General features: G+C 32.0%; 1 protein-coding gene across 2 annotated transcripts in view; it reads right to left on the reverse strand.

Annotated features, from left to right (window-relative positions):
* Positions 1-410: 410 nt before the first annotated feature.
* Positions 411-24,801, reverse strand: part of LOC145322777 (putative peptidoglycan muropeptide transporter SLC46) — a 33,692-nt gene continuing 9,301 nt past the window's right edge. Inside the window, exons 4-20 of one of the 2 annotated variants that reach the window (XM_080165031.1) lie at positions 20,591-20,666; positions 19,893-19,945; positions 19,129-19,190; positions 18,920-18,999; positions 18,396-18,474; positions 17,893-17,980; positions 17,237-17,352; positions 16,591-16,672; positions 16,090-16,158; positions 14,699-14,812; positions 12,656-12,724; positions 12,201-12,248; positions 4,472-4,530; positions 1,896-1,989; positions 1,350-1,455; positions 1,111-1,168; positions 411-660 (exon numbers count right to left, since the gene is read on the reverse strand). In XM_080165031.1, coding sequence (XP_080021157.1) covers positions 584-660; positions 1,111-1,168; positions 1,350-1,455; positions 1,896-1,989; positions 4,472-4,530; positions 12,201-12,248; positions 12,656-12,724; positions 14,699-14,812; positions 16,090-16,158; positions 16,591-16,672; positions 17,237-17,352; positions 17,893-17,980; positions 18,396-18,474; positions 18,920-18,999; positions 19,129-19,190; positions 19,893-19,945; positions 20,591-20,666 — 1,330 coding nt within the window. In that variant the 3' untranslated portion in view covers positions 411-583. Of the gene's footprint in view, positions 661-1,110; positions 1,169-1,349; positions 1,456-1,895; positions 1,990-2,110; positions 2,511-4,471; positions 4,531-12,200; positions 12,249-12,655; positions 12,725-14,698; positions 14,813-16,089; positions 16,159-16,590; positions 16,673-17,236; positions 17,353-17,892; positions 17,981-18,395; positions 18,475-18,919; positions 19,000-19,128; positions 19,191-19,892; positions 19,946-20,590; positions 20,667-24,801 lie in introns of those variants that run through there. The other variant, XM_080165032.1, reaches the window with a different exon arrangement.

Below are 24,801 nucleotides of genomic sequence, written 5' to 3' on the forward strand. Positions count from 1 at the left end.
CACTCACTCACATCTTTTAATTATTTAAGACAAAGTTGTGTGAGGGCATCTAGGAGTATAAAATTATAAAATTCTGAATAACCTTTTGACTAATTTTCTAAATCTTTCAAAAATGTTTTTGAGATAAAAAGGTTTTTTTTACACTTTTGTTCATCAACTCCTTGTAGTTGTAAATTCGATTAATACTTTTTAACATATTTTCTAAAATAATTGGGCTCTTTTTCATGCTGTGTTGTTCCTGGCTTTAAAAGATTATAGTTTTATATTATTATATTCTAACTATTTAAAATAAATATAAATAGATTTTTGTGTATTTTTTATTAGAAGGAACTTGAACATATCATGCAGTTTAACATTGATAATAAAAAATACTTTTATATAATTATTAAATCTTTTATATCAAGTTCCAAATATCTTTACAATTGTACGAAAAAAGTCCTCAAAATATTTACAAAAAAGAAATTTTGGTTAATTTTGTTCATAATATTATAAAATGTCTGTAATACGATGCTATAAATAACTATTAAACATTATATTTATTAGCAAAGCTACTTTATAATAGTTCATATAGTTGGTCTGTCTGCTATAGGGTAGGATTATTTCTTCTCTTTAACAGAATATATATGCATAAACTTGAGGGTACAGTTATCAATAGTAAACCTGAAAATAAAACAGGGATGACAACATCATTGAATAACGAAGCACAAAAGAATTGTGGATGGAAATATGGATAGTGGTTTAAAGAACAGATTTTCAGTGGCTTTATATGAAAAATACATTTTTAAATTAAAAGGAAAAATCATGAAACCTTTAAATTATGTTTTTCGTTTTTATTTTTATAAATATTTATATTTATTGGCAGAAAGTACAAAAAGAGGCCAGGAGGTGGGGGATGTTATAAACTCACCGACCAAAAAAATCCTATATTCTGGGGACGTAGGGCAGGGCATTACCCCCCAAAATACTCCCTTAACAAAAGTTTTTAAAAAGGGTTACTTTTTAAATTTAAATCCCCCCCCCCCCCCCAAAAAAAATAGCGGGGTAATTGATCACCCCACTCCCTCAAAAATAAAAAGCTAGGACGTCTTTGTCCTCTAAAAAATGTTGCACCTGTATTTAGAAACATATAGGCCCCGAGAAAATATCCAATACTCTCAGAATACACTTTCTAAAATAAATTTGTAATTTATGAAATGTTTATTAAGATCATAAAAATCAATATAAGATTATATACATATTCATTTTGAAAATTTAAGTTGTAAGTAGTGAAGCTACTCTTTAAGTGACATTGTGTCTTTCATTCTGTGTACGGAATCGGATAATGGATTTTTTTGTGATTTTTTTCTAACCTGAAATAAAGCCTCAACCAAAGAGCTGCTTGTAGCCGAGAACAAGGCTAGAACTGAGAAGATTCTTCCTATTTCAGACGAAGGCACTACGAGGCTCAATATTGACCTAAAAATTAAATTTTGTCCAAGTACCCAAGCTTTTGTTTAGTATGTTAAATTTTAGCGGCTTGATCATCCCTAATTGTCTTTGGATTCGCCCTATCCTACAATAGGACAATTAAAATTAAGGAATTTTACAAATATATCCATCAGGTCGACGTAAGGACCCTTCAGAAGTTTATAATAGCTTCGCATTTAACAAGAACAAATGATCAACATTAGTTACTCGACTGAATGATTAAAAGCACTGTCAAGCCACCACTCCTTGTTTTTAACTAAATTAAAAATAAGAAGAGGGGGTAACTAGTAGTAGTGGATAACCCTGGGGGGCTACCCAGTACCAATATTACCTAACCTAACATGACTTACAGTAATTGACAAGCAAACGAAAAAATCCCCTCTCCCTCTTCCCCTTCTTTTAAGGGAAAACAACTTAATTAGTGTTACCTTGTGGTGACAGTTGTAATAGGATTAAACATACAAACAATTGAACCAATAGTAAACCAGTAATCCTCTGATAATAAAGCTGGTAGCATGTATCCTAGATAGATAGATCAACATACAAATAATTGAACCAATAGTAAACCAGTAATCCTCTGATAATAAGGCTGGTAGCATGTATCCTAGATAGATAGATAGATTAAACATTCAAATAATTGAACCAATAGTAAACCAGTAATCCTCTGATAATAAAGCTGGTAGCATGTATAATAGATATATAGATAGATTAAACATTCAAATAATTGAACCAATAGTAAACCAGTAATCCTCTGATAATAAGGCTGGTAGCATGTATCCTAGATAGATAGATAGATTAAACATACAAACAATTGAACCAATAGTAAACCAGTAATCCTCTGATAATAAGACTGGTAGCATGTATCCTAGACAGATAGATAGATTAAACATACAAATAATTGAACCAATAGTAAACCAGTAATCCTGTGGTAATAAGGCTGGTATCATGCATCCTAGATAGATAGATAGATAGATTAAACATACAAACAATTGAACCAATAGTAAACCAGTAATCCTCTGATAATAAGGCTGGTAGCATGTATCCTAGACAGATAGATAGATTAAACATACAAATAATTGAACCAATAGTAAACCAGTAATCCTGTGGTAATAAGGCTGGTATCATGCATCCTAGATAGATAGATAGATAGATTAAACATACAAATAATTGAACCAATAGAAAACCAGTAATCCTCTGGTAATAAGGCTGGTAGCATGTATCCTAGATAGATAGATAGATTAAACATACAAATAATTGAACCAATAGTAAACCAGTAATCCTCTTGTAATAAGGCTGGTAAAATGTATCCTAGATAGATAGATAGATAGATTAAACATTCAAATAATTGAACCAATAGTAAACCAGTAATCTTCTTAATAAAGCTGGTAACATGTATCCTAGATAGATAGATAGATTTTGACTATGAAAAGGATTTTTTAATGTAAAAAAGTAATTAGTTATTGACATTTAAGCTTTGTGCCCGAAATAATCTACTGATTTTGCTTCTAGCTGGTTAAATTTACTTTTGAAATTCTTATATAAGAGTAGTCAAAATTTAATCTTTAAAATTATATTTTAAAATGCCTATAACGTTTTTGTTATTGAAGCTGGATGTTCCAAAGAAGTTGTATCAACTTTTTTGCTTTTTATTTAAGATAGCTAGCCGGTTCTTTAAGTAAGTAGTAGATGTAAAATTTTTCATAGAATTCAGATATGCAATCGGTTTTTTTGTAGACCTCTTATTTTTTAAGTAATTTAAGTTTTTTAAAAAATAATTAAGTCGGTTTTAAGGTACTAAAACGCAACAAAATAAAAGAAGAAAATGGCCAGTATGAACAAAAATAGTAAGATCTTTAATTTGACACCTTACTTTTAAAATTCTGTTGAGTTATTATTGAAAAAATCTATTTTTTTAACCTCGGTTTAATAAAAACTTTAGACCTAAATATTTTCTCAAACAGACATAAAAACATGGGTTCATATATACCTTTAGAATCAGAAAAATATTACGAATCTATTCTAAGCAAAATTGAAAAAGTTTTATAAAACTATAATAAAAAAAATAAGTTTATTTTAAGAATCATAATTTTCGGCCTTAAAGGGTTAGCTTGAACCAAACCTGAACCAAACCTAAACAAAAGACAATGCAATGTAGCAAATATTTTTTAAACACAAGAAACAATAATGTATTTTTAACTGCATTGTTTTGAAGTTTATAAAGAGACTGATGCATATTTGTTCATAATTTTTCATTCTTTACATGTTCTTTAATATCACTATATTATATATTGTAGTATCTATTGTATATATTGTATGAACGTTCTCCTTTTTTTCTGGCAATTCTATAGGTTAATTTTATAGGTTAATCTTCCCTATTCGTCAATTTTTGCGATTTGTGATTGGCTAGTTTAGTAGTTCCAATTCTTAAAATAAACTTTTTATTTTTTCTATTTTTTATTACAATTTTTTTTAAACTTTTTCAATTTTGCTTAGAATGTATTCATATTATTTTTCTCATTCTAATGGTATATATGAACCCATATTTTTTGTGTCTGTATGAGAAAATATTTAGGTTTAATGTTTTGATTAAACCGAGGTTAAAAAAATAGATTTTTTCAACAATTACTCAACAGAATTTTAAAAGTAAGGTGTCAAATTAAAGATCTTACTATTTTTGTTCATACTGGCTATTTTCTTCTTATATTTTGTTGCGTTTTAGTACCTTAAAACCGACTTAATTATTTTTTAAAAAAACTTAAATTACTTAAAAAATAAGAGGTCTACAAAAAAACCGATTGCATATCTGAATTCTATGATAAATTTTACATCTACTACTTACTGAAAGAACCGGCTAGCTATCTTAAATAAAAAGCAAAAAAGTTGATACAACTTCTTTAGGACATTTGGTCTAATTATGACAGTCTTTTAGCATTAAAAGTGGTGTATTTTCTGCAGGCTTCCTTTATGGACGGAGGGACGGACTAAGTGAATTATTAATTCTTACCTACACTAGATGTTAAGCACGCTACAATATTGACTACCACATCCGAAACGTTCAGCAATCTAAAACAAAAATGGATACTTGGATTTTGCCAGGAATCTAAAGGGATAAGACAATGGCTAATGAATTGGTGTACTTCCCCATAGATAACACAAAAAATATCCCTTCTGTAGATTACAATTAATGGTTAAACGTTTGAATACTCAACTTAATGAAACAAACAATCAAGATTCACAGAAGTCCCCAAAGTTGTTATTAAAACTTTGGGGACTAGTGTAATAAACAGTCCATTGTCTCTCTCTAGATCTAATACTTTATTTTAATGTTCTCTAATAAAGTTAAACTTGGAGCGGGCTAAAATAACGATTCCCCCATTCCAAGCTAAATTGACGACAATTTTTCCCATGTCATGATATCCACGAAAATTCTACTTCCATTCACGCTTTTCCTCAACAGTTTAGCGGATTTAAAACCAACACACATCAAGCGGTCAATGGATCTTATAAATATACACATTTGCTGAATCAAAACTGGTTTTACCTAAATTGTATCTGCTCCTTCTTCGTGTCTATAGTATTTCAAAGGTTTTTAATAAAAATATGTGATTATTTGACTTTAAAATAACCTTTAATCAAAAATCATCTTATAGTTTAAAGCTTGTAAATATAATTTTGTCATATTTGTTGAGGCTTTAAAACAATATTTTTAACACTTCAACACTGCATATTTAGGATGTATAACAGTGGTTATTTTATGCATTATTAGTGATATAAAAAGCAATAATCCTAATTGATTAGATACTTAGCCGTTTATTACACAAAAGTCTATCTTTTCTGTTCTAAACCATTTTGAATTTTATATGGATAAACTTTTGATATAATGAAACAGTAAGTAGGTTAATATATGACACGAAAGGTTCATTTAAAAACATTACTTTCAAAGATATACTTGAATACACTTCATTTACTATTTCATTACTTAATAGTTACTAGGTAAAGTATATGCTTTTTAATTTTAATTGCATTAAAGTTGACAAAAATTTGATAATGATCATCTGATATGTTTTGTATGTAAACAGTATGTATTTTATCTGTAGCTTAAGATTTTGATAGCTGATTTAGTTCTACACTCTAGGAAAGCTTCACGTACATAGGACCCAGGATGGGTTCAGGCTATTTGATTTTTAGATTCAAGTCTCTGGATGATTTTTATGCCTTACCCCTTAGAAAACAGACCAACTAAATGCTAGGGGCACAATCGCTTTTTTTTATATAGAGATATATATAGTATATTTTATTTTAACTTCAAATTGATGTCTGGTGTATTAAAGATTATTTAGCAATTGAAAACAATTTTTATTTAATTTTGTATCTTATTTAAGACATGGCAAAACCTTTTTCAAATGTGATCATAATCTACATAGGTCAAAGATTTTGGTCGTTGTGGATCTATAATTATAATTTAAAAAAAACAAGACTTTTTCTGATGCTTGATTTTAATAGTAAAGATTTTCTTTATTAAGGATTGGTCTGTCTGTCTATAACGGATAGCTCTTATCATTAATTTAGGCCTTTTATAATTGTCCTATTGATTTCATACTTGGCATGGTTATTCCTTTAGTAGTAAGGTACGATTTAGAAAGCATAGCAATTCTATAATAAGTTTTAAACCTTTTTGTAATAAATACTACAACAAGGTACAACGTTATAAACGAGGACCATCTATAATAAAGTCCTAAAAATGTAGGAATGTCCTTAAACAGTATGTTGTATTTTGCAACAAATTTACTTAATAGTAAAACTATTTAATGTATAAGAACTATTCAGTTTTTAACTAATTAGACTATACTTATTAATAACTTTCCTTTGATATAATCAATTAAATGCCTAATTTCTTCAACAATCTATTGTTTATGTGTTTGATAACTTATACTATTGTGTCTTTCATACAAAATTCGAGTGTTTAATTGCTTATTGTTTCTATATAAACAAGGATGAAAACATCCATAAAACCAAGCTATGAAACCGTAGGACAAACGAATATTATTAATTGTAAAGTTTCAGAACTGAATAATCAGAATATAAATTTATTAAAGTCTAAACAAAATTATGAGTAAATTTTTTTATAAACGGTTTAAATACAAGTTAATGTTTAAGAACATAATTACATTTTTAGGACTTGATAAAGAGATGCATCGCCTATAACATTGTACTTTGTTGTCCTAGGAATAAGTATCCCAAAATTCAGTTCAATCGGATAATTTTATCACATAAAAATATGTTGTTTTAATTTTTTTTATATCAACAGTTTAAATTGGGCGTTCGGAAATTCTGGTAACGATTTTAGAGTAGCTACACTTTCTCTAAGTTGTACCTAAATACTACAGGAATAACCTTGCAAAGTTTGAAATCGATAGGAAAATTCTAAATTAACGGAAAAAGCTAACCGTTCCACTAAAAAAGATAACATTTCCACCTTCAAATCTAACTTTTACTGACGGACAGACGGACGTACGGACGGAAAAGAAATTATAGAAAAGCTTCGCTTTTAATAACAGTAAATATGTTGTAAATCAATTCTGTCAGTATTTTTAAAAGCGAAGCTTTTCTATAATTAGGGTCGGTCCGTCCGTACGTCCTTCACAAACGGATAGCTTTTTTCGTTAATTTAGGCATGTTAGAGATGTCATATCGATTTCAAACTTTGCATGGTGATTCCTTTAGTAATTAGGTACGATTTAGAAAGTAAAGCAGTTTTCAACAAATTTACTTACAATTTTGCTTCGACTCTTATACATTTATATTCTGATTATTCAGTTCTGATACTATATAAGTGTTAATGTCCGTTTGTCCTACAGTTTCAGTGCTTCGCTTTTATGGATGTTGTCATAATTGTTTAGTTAAATGATATGTTGATTTTTCATTACTGTTTTTACTTTCTAAGTTTAAGATTTCAAGGTGTTTTGAAGAAAAAAAGCATTAATTAAAACCAGAAGGTACTGCCGTCGACAATTTCATGAGTTATAATTAATCTACAAAAAAAGTTTTTAAACCAACTACTGCTTTCATGTGTTAGAGGTAATATACATTTTACATCAAAGGCTATTTTAAAGTCAAATCATCACACATTTTTAGTCAAATTCTTAAAAATTCTATAATCCGGAAGAAGGAGCAGATACAATTTAGCTAAAACCAGTTTTGATTTTGCAAATATGTCTATTTATAGGATCCATTGACCGCTTGTTGCGTGTTGGTCATAAATCCGCTAAACTGTTGAGGAAAAGTGTGCATTAAAACAAATAGACATAATATCAGTACTGTTGCAACTCTATAATCAAAGTTCGTTTCTAGTCTATCTTTGTGTTTGTTTGTAGCTATATATCTCGCTAATCGAAAAACTGATATTGTTTTCCTTTATACTTCCACAAGAAACCTTAACTAAAAAAATAACCTTAAAAATAAAATCAAAAGTGGGGTTTCGATTACAGCAATGAAATGTCAATAAAACGTCAGCCATGATCATCTTTATAAAATATATCTTTGAAATAAAATGTCAACACAATGTATTTAATATTCAACAAGGCTCGGCAGAATGTCAACACAACGCATCTAAATTCCACAAGGCTTGGCAGGATGTCAACACAAAGTATTTCAGATCAACAGGTCTGGTCAGGATGTCAGCAAACTGTATCCAAGTTCCACAGGACTCGTCAGGATGTCAACACAAAGTATCCAAGTTTCACAGGACTCGTCAGGATGTCAGCAAACTGTATCCAAGTTCCACAGGACTCGTCAGGATGTCAGCAAACTGTATTGAAGTTTCACAGAGCTCGGTAGGATGTCAGCAAACTGTATCCAAGTTCCACAGAGCTCGTCAGGATGTCAACACAAAGTATCCAAGTTTCACAGGTCTCGGCTGTATATCAACACAATGACTCAAAGTTCAACAGGGCATGGCAGGCCGAAAAGATAAAGTTTTGTCCCGAAGCCTTTCGGAAATTAGATTTGAACAAGAGATTTATGAGCTATGGGACATTTGGTGGAGGGTACAACACTAGAGGGAGAAGGGATTAAGTAATTATATATCCCCATCACTAGGACCTTGTGCCAACTCTCAATTGGGTCTTTGAAATCAACCAATTGTGTCGTAGCCAATGAGCAGAAATCAATTTGCTAGCAGACAAAAAGTTCCTTGGAAAAGGGGGGGGGGGGGCAAATAGTAATGCTTTCTAGAATTTGGTTGCCGTTTTAGACGTCCTGATGGACGTGAACATACAAATATGTACATATGTACATTCGAAGAAGTCCCTCCTCCCTCCTTATTATAATACTAGCGGTTTCGCCCCTAGCCTCTAGGGGCTTTGCCCCAAGAGGTGATCAAACAAATTTAGGCGAAATTCGTAAAAGGATCAAGGAAATCTTCTGCATAAAAAAAGGACCAAGAAAATCTTCTGCATAAAAAAAGGACCTAGGAAATCTTCTGCAAAAAAAAAGGACCAAGGAAATCTTCTGCAAAAAAAAAAGGACCAAGGAAATCTTCTGCAAAAAAAAGAAAAAAAAATGGTGGGGAAATTTTCATTTTTGGGGGAGTTGGGGGTGTCCCACCCCCCAAGAAAATAGCTTATAACCACCACAGGACCGATAGGTATATACCCTGAAGAGTAGAATCCAATCGGTTCAGTGGTTACCGAGATCTTAAGCTTTAGACGGACGGACGGACAGACAGACAGACATCAAGCTACTTTGTATTATAGATATTTCAAAATTGAGGGAGAGAGGGGGAATTGTATTAAGCTCGGCTAGGCCCTTTGAAAGAAACCACCCAAAAATATTCAGAATTTGTGCATTGAAACAAGAGTTGCATAGCCTCGGCTTTCCGGAAGTCAGACTCATATTTTTAACTATAGATACACATAAATTTATATATCTTTCTTCTTTCTGTCTATCCTTCTCTATCCATGTTCTGTCTATCTAAATATTCCTAATACAAGATAAAGATAGATAGCAATAAATATATTTATCTATCCAAATATTTTTATAACAAGATATAGATAGACATAAATTTATATATCTTTCTTCTTTCTGTCTATCCTTCTCTATCTATTATCTATCTATCTAAATATTCCTACTACAAGATAAAGATAAAGATAAATTTTATATCTTTCTTTCTTCTGTATATCCTTCTTCATATCTATCTAGTTTCTAAATGTTTAATATCTCTTTTTCGGTCGGTTATCCTTTTTTTATCTGGATATATCTATTTATCTAATTTCTAATATTTCTAGTTCAAACTCTATTCTTCCTTATTCTTAATCTCCATTTCAATGCAGCTTCTTTTAGGTCTTGGGAAGGTTTGTAACTATTTTGGGTAAGTGTACCTACACGTTACCAGGAAAAATTGAACCTACCCCCCCCCCCCCCTAAAAGCCGCCAGGGGCGTAGCCAATAACGGATATTATAAAGTAGTAAATTTTTTTCTCGTATTCATTCGAATCCGGTGGATAGGAACCGGTTCTCATCCATACGAAAAAGACTATGTCTAGCATCGTATTATATCCAGCTTTCTACGAATATAGAAATGTACAATCATAAGATTAAAACCAGTTTTTTTAGCCGGTGCCTCCGGCACCTCGGGGCTAAAAAAACTAGTTTTAATCTTATAATTGTACATTCTATATCCGCGGAAAGCCGTTTATAATACGATACGAGAAATAACTATTATCTGAAGCTAAAGATCTCAGACTATAATTGTCCGAAGTGGGTGTACGTTATAGAACAGCATTATGAATGTTGTGCACTGGTTTTAGGCTATTCGTGTCTAAATTGGTCGTGATATGGATAATTGGTCTATATCAAAGAACGCAAAATTTGAAAAGCGTTGCAGCTCTATATAAGATCAAATGAAATTGATAACACACAGAGCGGAAACTAGCTATCCGTTACGCCTAAAGAACAGACATACGAACATACAATAAAAGTAAAAGTTCTTCTGAATTCTAAGCTTGAAATATTTCAGTATTTTTTTTTGCAAAGCACTTGATACAAAATATGTAGAAATCAGGAAGCTTAAGAGATAAGACAATGGACGAAAAAAAGATGCATATCCACAAAGATTATAACAAAATTACCCCCCCTGTAGATTACAATTATTGGTTGAAAAGATTGAACGGTTCAAGAAAATCAGAATTCTAAAAAGTACCCATAGTTCTTAAGCTAACGAATAAGCTAATGTGATTTCAAAACTTTGAGTACCATTTTAATTTACATTTCAGTGTCCTTTCCCTTCCTGGTTGTATAGATCCATAAATTTTTATGGAAAATATTCTTATTTTTATATAATGGAACAACTTTTTTTGCCCCCCCCCCCCTTTCCTCGACCAATAATTTAATGTTTTAGGGCTTTTTAAAATTTCAGGGCGGGCATCTCTCTACACCCTTTCCCTTCTGAATTTAATGGGCCATTTAAATTCAAAACAATAGGGCTAGAATATTTATATATACTCTAGAATTTTAAAATATACTTTTTTTGGGGGGGGGGGGATTACTACCAAATTTAAAATCCATTATCCTATCCCTGTATCCCTGTTTAAAAATTTCAATATTGGAAAGAGTATAAAGAATAAATAAAGACTGCGCATAAAGCTGAAAAATTGCTGCTTTTATTGGCTCCATCAGGGAGGGGGAGGATAGTTAATCTATCCCCCCCACCCCCAAATATTCCTTTTTACATAATTACATTTTACCTTCTAGCGAGGGAGAGGACGTTGAGCTTCTTATTACACTAGTACCCAAAGTTTTATAACACGTTTTCTTATTCGTTCGTTTGTTAAACAACTTTGAGGACTATTTTGATTTCTGATCAGTTAGTTTATTTAATTTTGTGTGTAACCGCATCAACCACTAATTGTTATCTATTTTGAGTATCATAATTTGGGGTGTACATCAATTTATCAGCCATTGTCTTATTCCTTTAGATCTATGTTTACCTACTCCAGTAAAAAAAGAGAGAAAGATTAATTTATCCTCAGTTGTCCTATACCCAATATTCTCAATTAAAGCGTCTGTCTGTGAGAATGATCTTTTTAACCCATATGGACTGGACCCATATGGTTTTCCTTTATAGTGAAGCTTTGTATAGGTTCAGAGAAGGTTTTTAACTATTTTAAGGGAGGGTACCACATTCCCAAGACAAATCGCCCCTAGAAAAATTACCCTCCAAATTTAGAAAAAGTTTAAAGTAGAGGGTCCACTCCTCCTCCCTTCCCTAAAATGCCCATAAAAGCCTCTGGGGGCGTATCCACACACATATGTGGAGGCCAACATTATCATCCAATTGCCTTATCCCTTCATACTAGCTTTTTATTACTCTGCCCAATATGTATATTTTTTCTGAGCAAAGCTTTTATATTATTACTTTTATCATTTTATTTTATACTGGTGGCTACGCCTCTAGAAGCATCAAGGGGCACTAGGAGATGGGGAGACGACCGCCGCTATTTTCTAATTTTTATGTTTAAAAAGTTTTTCTTTTTAATTTCATAAAGTAACAGGATGTCTTTGTGTAGTGGTTGGTTTAAAAATACCTTCCCAAGGGAAATCACCATTTTTTTCGTTAAAAACTAAAATGGAATGCAGAAGGTTGACTAACCTCCTCCCCCATTCTTCCAACAAAACCCCCTATAGGTCCAGCTAATAAAGAAATAAGTAAAGCAGTTTGGCTACTATTGATTTACCTGGATAAAATTGGAAATATTATCCACAAGACAGCCATGTACGCAATTCTAAAAATGAAACAATTATAATATATTCCATAATCATAATTGCAAATTATTACTACAGCCAAAAATAATTATTCCACAATATTTTGTGTATATAATATTGAAAAAAAGTTACTTGGATTACACGAATTTTGTACTCTATAAATTGGTTTTTACTCTGAAATTCTTCCCTTTCATAGTAACAGGATGTTTGTCTGTCTGTACCGAAAGTTATTGCCTACCACTCTCCCTGTACCTCCCCCTTCCCCCCACCATTGTTTTTTGCTAAACTAAAATTTAATTTTAGAGTCTATATCCCCCCTCCCTTGAGGCCTCTAGGGGCGTAGTCGCAAGTGAATAGTAAAGCATTAACAGTAACCCTTTTTAACGTCTCTAATTTGATGTAATTTAAGACAAATTAATATACGTACCTGTAATTAAAAAGATATCTTGTAAAATTCTGTTCATCCCAACCATAGGCTTTCTGAGCATACAAATATCTGAATAGATTTATTATTATTTGGATATTACACCAGATTATCATGTGCTTTGATAAATTAAAACTTGTAGCGGGCTTAAATAACGATCCCCCATCCATCCCCTCTTTCCTATCCCCTCCCGTCCTACTGGATTAACGTACTGACTAATAAACGAGTTCCATGTTAGCAAGCTTAATTGACGTTAATTTTTGCCTTGTCATAATTTACATTTGTATTCTATATCCATTAAAATCTGAAATATACATACATATCTATGTTCAGGGTTTTATTATAGAGTTGGTATAATCCTTAAATAAAAGTATCACGATGTATCTTTGTAAGGCTAACCACTGGACCAATATGGTTCTCCTTTACAGTGTGCTACTCATAGGTCCCGGGAAGGTTTATAACTATTTTGAGGAAGGGTACCTCTACCCTTCCAAGGAAGATCCCAAAAACAAAAAATACTTAAAGTGTAGCTTTGCCACTAAAAGCATGCGTCTCTGCTTTGCAATTTACCAGGAAGCAAGGGAGGGAGAGGAAATTGAACAGTAAATTAGTGGTACCCAAACTATCTTTTTGTTGGCATAAAAATTTTAGGTACTTTTATTGATATAAGTTTGTTTGTTTCCAAACTAGTAAGGTCAAAGCTTTAAAACCAAATAATTTTAATCTGCTGATGGGTTGATTTATCCAATAAATTTATAGTATAGATGTATAAACAGACTACTAAATGATATCCGATGGCAAAGACCTAAAGCTCAGCAGACGAGAAACAATTTCATTAAACTTTGCTTTCTAAATTCAGCTGTTTAATGCTTTCTTCTGCTTTTTGAAAGAGAAAGGGAGAATTTTTGTGAAAAATTGCCATTTCTGTCTAAACTTCAATGAAGTATTTAAAACTGCCAGTATCAATTTCTCACAACTAGGCTCCTGACTATAAACTTATATTCATAATCATCTTTTCCGATTTACACTACTGCATTTATAAACCTAGTTATTTGTGATTAACAAGACATTTTTCCTAATGATGTAAATTCTTTCTTGCAAATCTTAATTATCAAGTTTTTAGTGACATCTAGCGTCAAATATAGAACTAATATATTGCAGATGTTCCCAAATTTATTATTTGCCTGAATTTACGTTGTTTTAGATTTTTTTTCCATAAAGGGTTGAGCTCTCACTGAGGTGGTGGCAAATTAACTATGTCCTTATTTTAAGTAATTGGGTTGTTGTCAGTTTTATGGGATCAGTAGATAATTTTCAAAATATTTTCCAAGAAATGAACAGTATTTAAACAATACAAAAACGAAATTAACTAGTAAAAAATGCAGAAATCATTAAAGGTCATACATAGACGTCAAGTACAGGGGTAAAGGGGTGTTTACCTCTTTAGACTTTAAATCTCTTATTTTACACCCCTCAAATTTTTTAAAAATACGTTTGATTACTCCCCTTGAACGTATAGAACCCCTAATTTTACCCCAATATAAAGTAAAAAGCTTGGGCGTCCTTGTGTTAACATTAGTTTACAATTTGCCTTTTGTTCTTTTGCCAGCACCCGGCTGTATTTACATTTTTGAAAGAATCAGCTGAACTCAAGGACCCAACCAAAAGTTGGTAGAAGGCCTTTGAAAAGGGGTGATTGTTACATATAATATTTATCGCTCTATATATATTACTTTAATATTTATCCTATAATATAAAATATTAAACTTTTTCTGTCTGTAGCGAAGGATCTCCCTAACCTCTGAACCGATATGGTTCTCCTTTATTGTAGATCATTTTTTGGGGGAGGGTATCTCTACCCTTCCAAAAAAAATTACACCCTCCAAGATTTTTTTTACTTTTTCTGTTTAAAACTTAAATTGAAAATGAGGGGGTGACGGTGTCCACTTTTCCTCACTTCACCTTAAGTGTCCCTAGAGGCTTCTAGGGGGCGTAGCCGCTAGTGTATAATAATTTATCATCCATTGTCTTATCCCTGCGATTTACCTGTGTGTACCTTCTGTACCATTATAATTGAAGATAAAGCATGCAAAGTTGAATATTCCAAGTAATAGGATTGCCTTTTCTGGAGATTTCCGGGGCTTAAACACAGTTCTTAAACTAAAAAAAGAGAATCAACAATCGAACATGGTATTTTTCATTGTTTGTTTTTTTACAAAATACTTTGATCGATAAAGATTAAAGATAAAGCAGGGAAAGTTAAATATTGCACGTTATAGGATTGCTTTTTTTGGAGATTTTTGTGGCTTAAACACAGTTCTTAAACTAAAAAAGAGAATCAACAATTGAACATGGTATTTTACATTGTGTTTTTCCAAAATAATTTACTTGATAAAGATTAAAGATAAAGCAGGGGAAATTAAATATTGCACTTAATAGGATGGCTTTTTCTGGAGATTTTCATGGCATAAGCACTGTTCTTAAACTAAATCAAGGATTATAACATACATAAGTAGCAAAGCATAAAAATCATGGATGGAAATGTGGACAAGGAGATTTCAAGATCATTTGTTAAAATCAAGAATCACGAAACCTTTTATCACATTATGAAATTTTTCTCACATATTTTATATTTTCTAATATTTATATTTTGTAGCATGTCTGACAACAACGGACAAAGTAAAATTGGATCAACTGCAATTGACGGTAAAATATTCCTGATAACTAATATTTCCAAAAAAACTATGAATTTTAAAGGCTGCTCTAGCTGCCAAACGACTGAACGTACAGATCATGTCCGCACACCGTTTTACGCGGCATAAGAAGCCCTACAAATAATCTGGAATAGCCAAGATCCAATGATGCAAAGAGAAAGCTTCACTGAAGAAAAAACGCGTGAAATAAGTCTTTTCGCGCATTTCTCTGCACTGCGAGATAATTGTGCAATATTGATTTATGACTATTTCAGATTATTTGTAGGCCTTCTTAAGCCACTTAAAACGGTGTACAGTTATGATCTGTACGTTCAGCCGTTTGGCAGGTAGCAGCCTTTAAAATTCATAGATTTTTGGAAATATTCGTTACCAAGAATATTTTACCGTAAACTGCAGTTGATCCGTAAATTTTATGCTGGATGCTCTTTACAAAAATAAAACATCCATTGTACCTACCTCCATCTTATTTATTGACTATAAAGAAAACACTTTTACATAGAATTGTCCAGCAATTACCAAGCACTAAAACCCCTACCCACCCCTATTGCTTAAGCCAGGTAAGGATAGGTTATAATGGGTACTTGGTAGCCTCGCTGGGTTATGGCACTGCATGGATAGAAAGAGTTCCATTTAGAAGTAAAGAATAGGGGAACAAACTAACCCCCACCCCCCTCCCTTCTTTTTCAATTTATCTAAAGAGTATTGTGGGGAGCACCCAAATACCTTTCAATTGCATACAGAAAACCAGCCGCAACAAAATTTCTCTTTTCTATCACAACAATTGGATTTTCCTCCTAAGTTTATATTCAATCATGTATAAAAGGTCTGTCCGTCCTTTTGTCCGTAAAAGCTAAGTTTAAGAAAATATTTTTTGATACTTTTCAAGGTATATGTCTGAACACTTGGAAAATTATATTGGAAAATTATAAATTCATGGTTGAAAATTCTATTTCTGCCAAAGCATTCTCGAATACTCTGATTTTTCATGTAATATGCCAGATATAGCAGCAGTAGGAACCTTTTAAATGCTAGTAAGGCATGCACAGTGGGGCAAAGAAGCGTCCATACGGTATTGTAGAGATGTGTATCATCTTCCTTACCGTTAAAACTAAAAAGGGTGGATACAGCCCCATAGGTGTCCACTATAATACCGCCATTGAAAAGGTAAATCTCCATTTTTTTGTAATTAGCCCCATTGTGCACCGTCATATACGTAATTGAATTTCCTTTATATTGGTGTTATCCGTCCCATAGTTAGGAACAGCGTTTAGATCATCTCTCAACTCAGCACTCTCTTTCTCATCATCTAAAATACATAGTAATGAAAAGGACGACAAACTGTCGACTTCCAGTCTGGACCAAACCGTGTCATACTAGAGATGTTAAAAATGGAATCTATTGCTGCTATGTCTGAACCTTGACATTGATAATGAGAGTTGGAGAAATGCCTTGGTCCATAAACAGGAGCGACTAGTTACCTTGTACAGTTTGGACTTCCAAACAAATGTCGTGGAATTCAAAGAGTTGGTTGTCTATAAACAAGATTGACAGCATCCATAAAAGCGCGTAGTGTGTGTGTGTACTATATAGATGGGGAAACTTGTGAGAAACTAATGACACAGTAAGACTTAAATAAAAAATAAAATTCACTAAAGGTAAAATTAAAACTATTCCAGGACCTATAAAAAGCTTCACTAAATTATAGAAAACAATCGGATCAGTTGTCACACCTAGATCTTACGATACAAACTAAAACCTTAGACATAGGCATGTATAGACAGACAATAATAAAAGAGTTCCTTTGCTATTGACAACGTAACCAAGAATAAAAATATGCATAAGAAGCGCAGCAATAAAAAGCTATAAATACCTGGTTTGGGCAATGATTCCTTGACACAGAATAATATGTATAAAATAGACAGGATACAACAGGCAGCACTGGAACCAAATACAGCATAGTACCCCCCGTGTAGGAAGATTGGACCACTAGATAGATAGATAGATAGATAGATAGATATAATGTTTAGAATGGACAGGATGCAACAGGCAGCACTGGAACCAAATACAGCATAGTATCCACCATGGAGGAAGATTGGTCCACTAGATAGATAGATAGATAGATAGATAGATAGATAGATAGATAGATAGACAGATAGATAGATAGATAGATAGATAGATAGATAGATAGATAGATAGATAGATAGATAGATAGATAGATAGATAGATAGATAGATAGATAGATAGATAGATAGATAGATAGATAGATAGATAGATAGATAGATAGATAGATAGATAGATAGATAGATAGATAGATAGATAGATAGATAGATAGATAGATAGATAGATAGATAGATAGATAGATAGATAGATAGATAGATAGATAGATAGATAGATAGATGGATAGATAGATAGATAGATGAACACTACATAACCCACTCTCTCCTCCCCTTAATTGAAAAACCATTGGAGGGGGGGGTGTCATTGCTCTACAGGTATTCTCTGTGAATGCACCTAGTAAATTAAAACCTGATAAAAGTTCCAATGGAGGAGCTAACATAATCCATCCCATCCACAATGGATAATCTAAATGTTCTGGTGTCTTCTGTTGTTATATCTATAATATAATATATCAATAAAAACAACATCTAAACAAGCAAAGCTTTACAAGTCAACAGGCCAGACTAATGAACATTAACAAATATAGAGTATCAACTCATTTAATATTAATTTTAAATCTAAAGGAAAAACATACTGCAAGAAAGGATACTTTTTATGGACATACTTACATTTCAATACTTAAATATGGTGATGCTCTCCATATAATATTATGTCTACTTTTACTAGGACTCCATTTTTCAAAAATAAAGTAAATATGATAATTATATTATTTAAGATATGGATTTAAAAAAGCTAAATATTATCATGCTTAAAATAGACCTACTGACTTTCATGAAAGGATTAAAGAGGCTGCGTTTTTTAAATTATACCTAACTGTTACAGGAATCATCATAGCAAGGATATTCACTTACCTGTTATAAAAGTATATTCAGCCATGTAGTAAACAACATAAGTGCCACTTAACTCATTCAAAAATTCAAGAGACATCAACTAAAATAATAATAAATTGGTTAAATCAATAGAACTTCTGTATTAAGTAGGTATACCTATTTGATAGATAGTTACTTCTGAATGATAATGTTTTTTTATTATGGCTAGGACTCAAGCAGTGGTACCTGCTAGTGTAAACTCACTTTTAATTTCTCTTATGTTTTGCTGTTACATAGACATGAACTGTAATTTTTACAATCACATGTCATTAAGTATAATTACCAATTTTGGCATTCTTGGCGGTGTTTTGTTATCATAGAACCCCACGGGCCCACACCCTTCAAGTATAGATAGTAATTCAGGTATAAAATCTGAGCTAGCTTGAGATAAATTTAGATAATTGAAAACCCTAATATTTCTTCTTACTTACAGAACATCACCCCTTTTTTAATTTGTTCAAAGATTTTATTATTCCAGTTGCTCTCTTCCTATTTTGTGGGTGTACCTGCCAAGGCAACTGTTCCAGGAAGAAATAGTTGAAGGCAAATGACAGGCTTGCCAGCAGTTGTCCAATCATAGGTAGAACTTTAAACATTTATTATTTTATTGAGTTTGATAATTTCGTAATTAAAAAATAGGAGAATGATATCACTTTAAGGTTAGGATGGGTTAAATTTGATACTGATGTTAGCCCCTCAAATAAATAAAAATTTCCTAGCAATGGTTTTCTGCCATTTCTATCAGACCAAGTTCCAGCTAATAAGCCATATAAGATTCTAAAAAACAAGGATGACAAAATTTAAAAAAAATTTCATTACTTAAAAATATTGGCTCTTTGATATTGACAATTTCTAGCTTAACTAAATACTGAATTACTTTTTGAAAATTTTTAAGTTTTTGTGATTTAGAGGCTTGTCTAAGATGTAATGACGACCTTTTATCTGACCCCATCCCCTATGACATATTAGGTTAGAATTAGCAACTCCTACAGTCAGGGGCGTCCAAGCATTTTTTTTTTGGGGGGGGGTAAAATTTTTTTAAGAGGGGGGGGGGGTAATTCGTTTTGTAGGGGGTTAAATGGCGCGCGGGTTAAAATTTTTGGAAGGGGTAATTTAAATTTTATTAAATATTTAGTATTAAAAATGCGCGTGAATCACTCAAATATTTTTTGGGGGGGGTAAATACCCCCTCCTAAATGGTTAGGGGTGCCTAGGGCACCTCCAGGGAAGGGGTAAATTTTAAATGGGGATGGGGGGGTAATCCCCCCCCCCTGCAGTGCAGTGGTTAGAAATATTGGTGAGGGGTTAAAATGGTTAAGAAATATGATTGAATTTGTCAGAAAGATTCCTACAATGATCGGACAAGTCACTGTCTCTGACATAATGATGTTTTGTCATTGTAATTAAATGATGTACTGTCTATAGTAATAGAAAAGTTTCACTTTAAAATAAATTTTTTTCTAAGTTTCTTAATCTTACCTGGGTATAAATGCTAAGGAACTGTATATACTTTCATAATCAGTAACATGTTCCTAAAATTAATATAATACAAATTAAAACAATGTTTGTCTGTCCATCTGTCTGTATTTCGCGTGTCTGTCTTTATATACTGATAAAGCTGAAGATCTTGCTTGGGATCAATAATAATAATACAAAGTTAATCAATGGTTTGCCTGTCCATGACCTTCCTTCTGGTGTTGCTTAAAATCTCGCAATTTTCTTGTGGGATACCATAAACTCCCCCCCCCCCCCCCCCAATTGCTACTATTGAATTTAATCATCCCAAGTTAAATCAAACATCTGTCTTTAATAGAAGCCACGAAAATCAAGTTGAAAACAGACAAACGGAGTTTGTAATATTTTCAGTATAGCTTCGAAAGTGATTTATATCCGCTGGATTAAACCTGGCTTTCAGCCTTACTGCAAAAATCATACTTTTTTGATTTTGTACTTTAATATTTTTCACGAATATTAAAGTACAAATCATAAAATTACTACCAGTTTGAAGCTATACAAAGTGTCCGAAAAATTTAGCCGTGTGACGTCATAAAAATGAAGGGAGAGGAAAAGAAGGAAAGGAAACCCCTAAAAAAGAGATGGATCTATTGACGTCACACAGGTCATTTGTTCGGACACTTTGTAGAGCTTCCTATTAGAGAAGCTTTGATATTATTAACCTGAACTATAGTTTGATAATCAGAAAATTGATCCTCCTCCAAATTTTCGCAAATTGTTTCATTAAAATTTAATTTCCTAAAAAATAGTATCTTAGAATTAATCGCAAAAAAATACACTTTATAATGAATATTTCCCAAATGACAAATAAATATCAGAGAATTAGCGATTTTCTCGATAAAGGATTTTCAAATTCTGAACCAAATCTTGCTACTAAAAGCTTGATAACGCGGCTAAACATCAAACAGACAATCAACCCTTTGATTGCACGTCCATTGTCTGTGTAAGGTAATGAGTTGCCTCTTTACTGTCACTATTTATGTCGTGCGTCTGACATAGCAGCAATAGGAACCATTTTTATCGTTTTTAGTTATGGCGCGGCGTCAGGTCAAGATTCGAACCTATCAACTTCCCGGTAACTAGCGGATACGCCACGTGTTACGCAACAGTTGGGGGTTATTAGAGATCCATGCATGTAGTTGATAAAAAACAAGGATGACAACATCCATAAAAGCAATGATGTGTCTACTAGATATTTAAAATATTAAGTATTCCAAACCCTAAACGTATCGTATTTCGAGAAAATTTAGAAGGGAATTTAGAGATATGAAAATATTGAAATTGGGGAATATTAATTAACTAGGGCAAGAATTCTATTTCAAAAATATGATATTTATTCCCCTCTCCGTTCGTTCAAAAATACCTCCCTATTTCTATTTTTCTAAATATTCAAATTTCTTAATATTTATTTACGAAGTACTTCGTAAATAAATAGAAGATTTTGAAAAATAATAAATTTTTACGTTTTATATTTCTATTTCGAAATAAATCACGCAATCTTAAATGAAGTATGTTCGTTAAACAATTCCTAAATAAAATTTACTAAATATATTCGACTTTTAGGTTCTTTCTATGAAATTAATGAAATTAATTATCTGGAACTATAAGAAGCTTCACTGTAAAGTAAAAGCATATGAGATGAACAGGCAAAACAAGCTTACCACATTATATAATAGAATATAAATCATGCTGTGATGATGTTTGTCATTGTTAAAAAACAATATTTAACCTTCAGTTAGGGTATGGGGTATTTAATTTTTTAATGGACTTATTTTAAACATTTTTACATTTTTGTATTTTTCTTTCCAAACAGTGAAAATAAATCATGGATAGATAGATAGATAAAATTTGTTTTGTTTTGTGAGCCCCATAAGTAAGAAATGGGGAGGGTAAGAAGTGCGACGATAAGGTTTCAATGAACGGGAAGTAACCCACCAACTCTCGGAGGCATTCCTTACTCTGTAAACTTTCACTAACAATATAAGATGAAGGGGGATGAGGAGGAAAGGGGAGAGTACTGATTAAGCTAGATAAGCTTAGTTTAATAACAATGTATGTATGTATGTATGTGTTTGAGCGTGTAGGTATGTGTGTGTGTGTCTTTGTGTGTATAGATAATTTTATGAGCCTGGACTATATTCCATTTTGGCTTAATAATGTCACCTTCCCCGAAACAGGGTCATTCCAAATTAAAAACTAAGTTAACCTTCCTGTATATTAACACATTATATTTCTCTCTACTGTATATTCATATGAGTGTGTGTGTATGTAGGTTTGTAATGTTGGAGCCTTTTTATCTATCTATCCATCTTTTTTACAACTAATTTTGTTTTGATTTTTGGAATACTGATTCCTATAACAACAAAATACAATATTATAAGCGAAGCATCTATTTAATCAAGTCTTAAAAATAAAAGCATGTCCTTAAACAATATTCTGTATTGTCCTGTATCTAAGCAGTTTTTCAACAAATTTACTTATAATCTTCAACTTTTATATTAATTAATTTATATTGTGTTAATGTCCGTTTTTCCTACCATTGTAGAGCTTTGCTTTTATGGATGATGTCATCCTTGTTACAATCTTTTTTTTATGACTGTTTAGACATTGAAAGTTAAAAAATGAATAAAATTGGTGGATAATTAACACTTTAAACAAATAAAGAGATAAATGGATAGATAAATCTATAGACATAGTGTTCTATTTGTAAATGGATCAATATATATATATATATACAGATTTAAGCTATTTTCTGTGCCCTTTTATTCCCTTTGATGATAATGGGTTAATGCCCCCCCCCCCAAAAAAAAGGGGTTATTTATAAAAAATACTATTACAAACCTCCATAATCCCAAATATATCCCAATATAGACGAATGTTAGGAGTTATACATTATAGAATTGTAGAATAGCTTTGCTATTAAAAAGTTAAGTAGTATGTAGTTGAAATATTGAGAAGATAAATAATATCAATGGTCAGGTTTTAAGCTAGTTTCTCTATAAAATATAAGATATCCCTAGGAACATGGGACGAAGCTACTAGTAAGTTAGTAAGTTTCCCCTCCTTCCCCTAACAAATTTTAGTTACAAGAAACAAAATCCTTTTAAGTTTTGCTCACTAATTGTTTTCCCCTTTTTTAGTGGCACAGCTGCTCTATAACTAGGTTAGGTCAGTCTAAAAGTCAAAATATCTTGCAATCAATATTAAGAAAAATCAGGGTTCTTAAGAGATAAGACAATGGCCAATAAATTGATGTACATCCTCAACAATGATACACAAAATTACCTTCTATGAATATGTCACTCTCTAGATTAAATAACTTAAACTACAATACACAAATAATCTTGTTGTATGTATTTCTATCAATGATTTTGGATCTAGTCAACCTTGTTCTATTATTGCATGAAAGGATGGGGGAGGGGAGGGGAGGTCATGTTATAATTATCAAATTACAATATGACGTCTATTTGGGGGGGGGGGGAATGACATGTATACACAAGTCATTTAATGTGATTTAGATGTACACTTGTACATTTAAATTATGCTTATTTTGATATTCCGACCATAAACACCAAAAATAGAAAGACAGAAGGACATTTCAAAATATAGAGTAGCTTCGAAAGTTTGGAAAGTCAACTCCTAAGTCTAACCCAGAAGAATGAAGGGATAATAAATAAAAGTAAAAGTTTTCCTCCCCCACAATCTACAATACAAAGTAGAATGATGTCTGTTCCAACCTTCTCCCAATCACACCTAACACATGTTTTTATAGTTTTACAATATACATATACTAGCGGTTACGCCCCTAGAAGCCTCTAGGGGTACTTAAGGTAGGAGGGGAAAAAGTCGACCTCATCCCATTTTAATATTAAGTTTTGAAAGAGTAAAAAAATAATATTTTGGGGGGGAAGTTTAAAACCTTCCCAGGACCTGTAAGAAGCTTTACTGTAAAAGAGAACAATACCGGTTCAGCGGTTAGCGAGATCCTTCGGGACAGACAAAAACGCTTACTACTTTATATAATAGGATAATTAAAAATACTGCTCCCCCCCTCCAATTATTTATCATTACTTTTTACACTATCTACTTTGAGAAAATTACAAGGATAACAACATCCATAAAAGCGAAGCTCTAAAATGGAATGACTGATATTAACTTTTGTAGAGTGTCAGAACAAATTAAGCATAATATTTTTGGATTATTTTTGACAAAATTATACGTTATTTTTTTGTAAAACTGTTAAATACAGAATAATGTTAAAAGGACAGACCTACCGACCCTAAGTATAGAAAAGCCCTGCTTTATAAAAAGTAAGGTTGGACCCCTTGCTCATATCAAAACCTCAACTTCCTGTTGTTGTATTAGTAAAGAAATATGGGAGGGATATTAAATTAATCTAATGATTTTATAAGTTTAAATTTTTAAAAGCGAAGCTTTTCTATAATTAGGGTTGGACCGTACGTCCGTCCGTCCGTACGTCTGAGATGGATAGCTTTTTTCATTAATCAAAATCAGAAATCAAAATACCAAAAATCAGATCAATCAGATGATTAGATCACATAAAAATTTGTTGTTAAAAAAGTAAAAAAATCAACATGGTTAAAATGGACGTACAGACATTTTGGTAATGATTATAGAGTTGCTACGCTTTCTAAATCGTACCTAACTACTAAAGTTATTACCATGATTATTTTTCCATGCTTCTTAGTTAGTTTAATATAATTTCTTGGATTCATTCGAATCCGGTGGATAGGAACCGGTTCTCATCCATACGAAAAAACTATGTCTAGCATCGTATTATATCGAGTTTTCTACGAATATAGAAATGTACAATCATAAGATTAAAACTAGCCCCGAGTTTTAATCTTATAAT

The sequence above is a fragment of the Acartia tonsa genome, chromosome 6 (genome assembly GCF_053477335.1).
Source record: "Acartia tonsa isolate MP-2025a chromosome 6, ASM5347733v1, whole genome shotgun sequence".
Lineage (NCBI taxonomy): Eukaryota > Metazoa > Arthropoda > Copepoda > Calanoida > Acartiidae > Acartia > Acartia tonsa.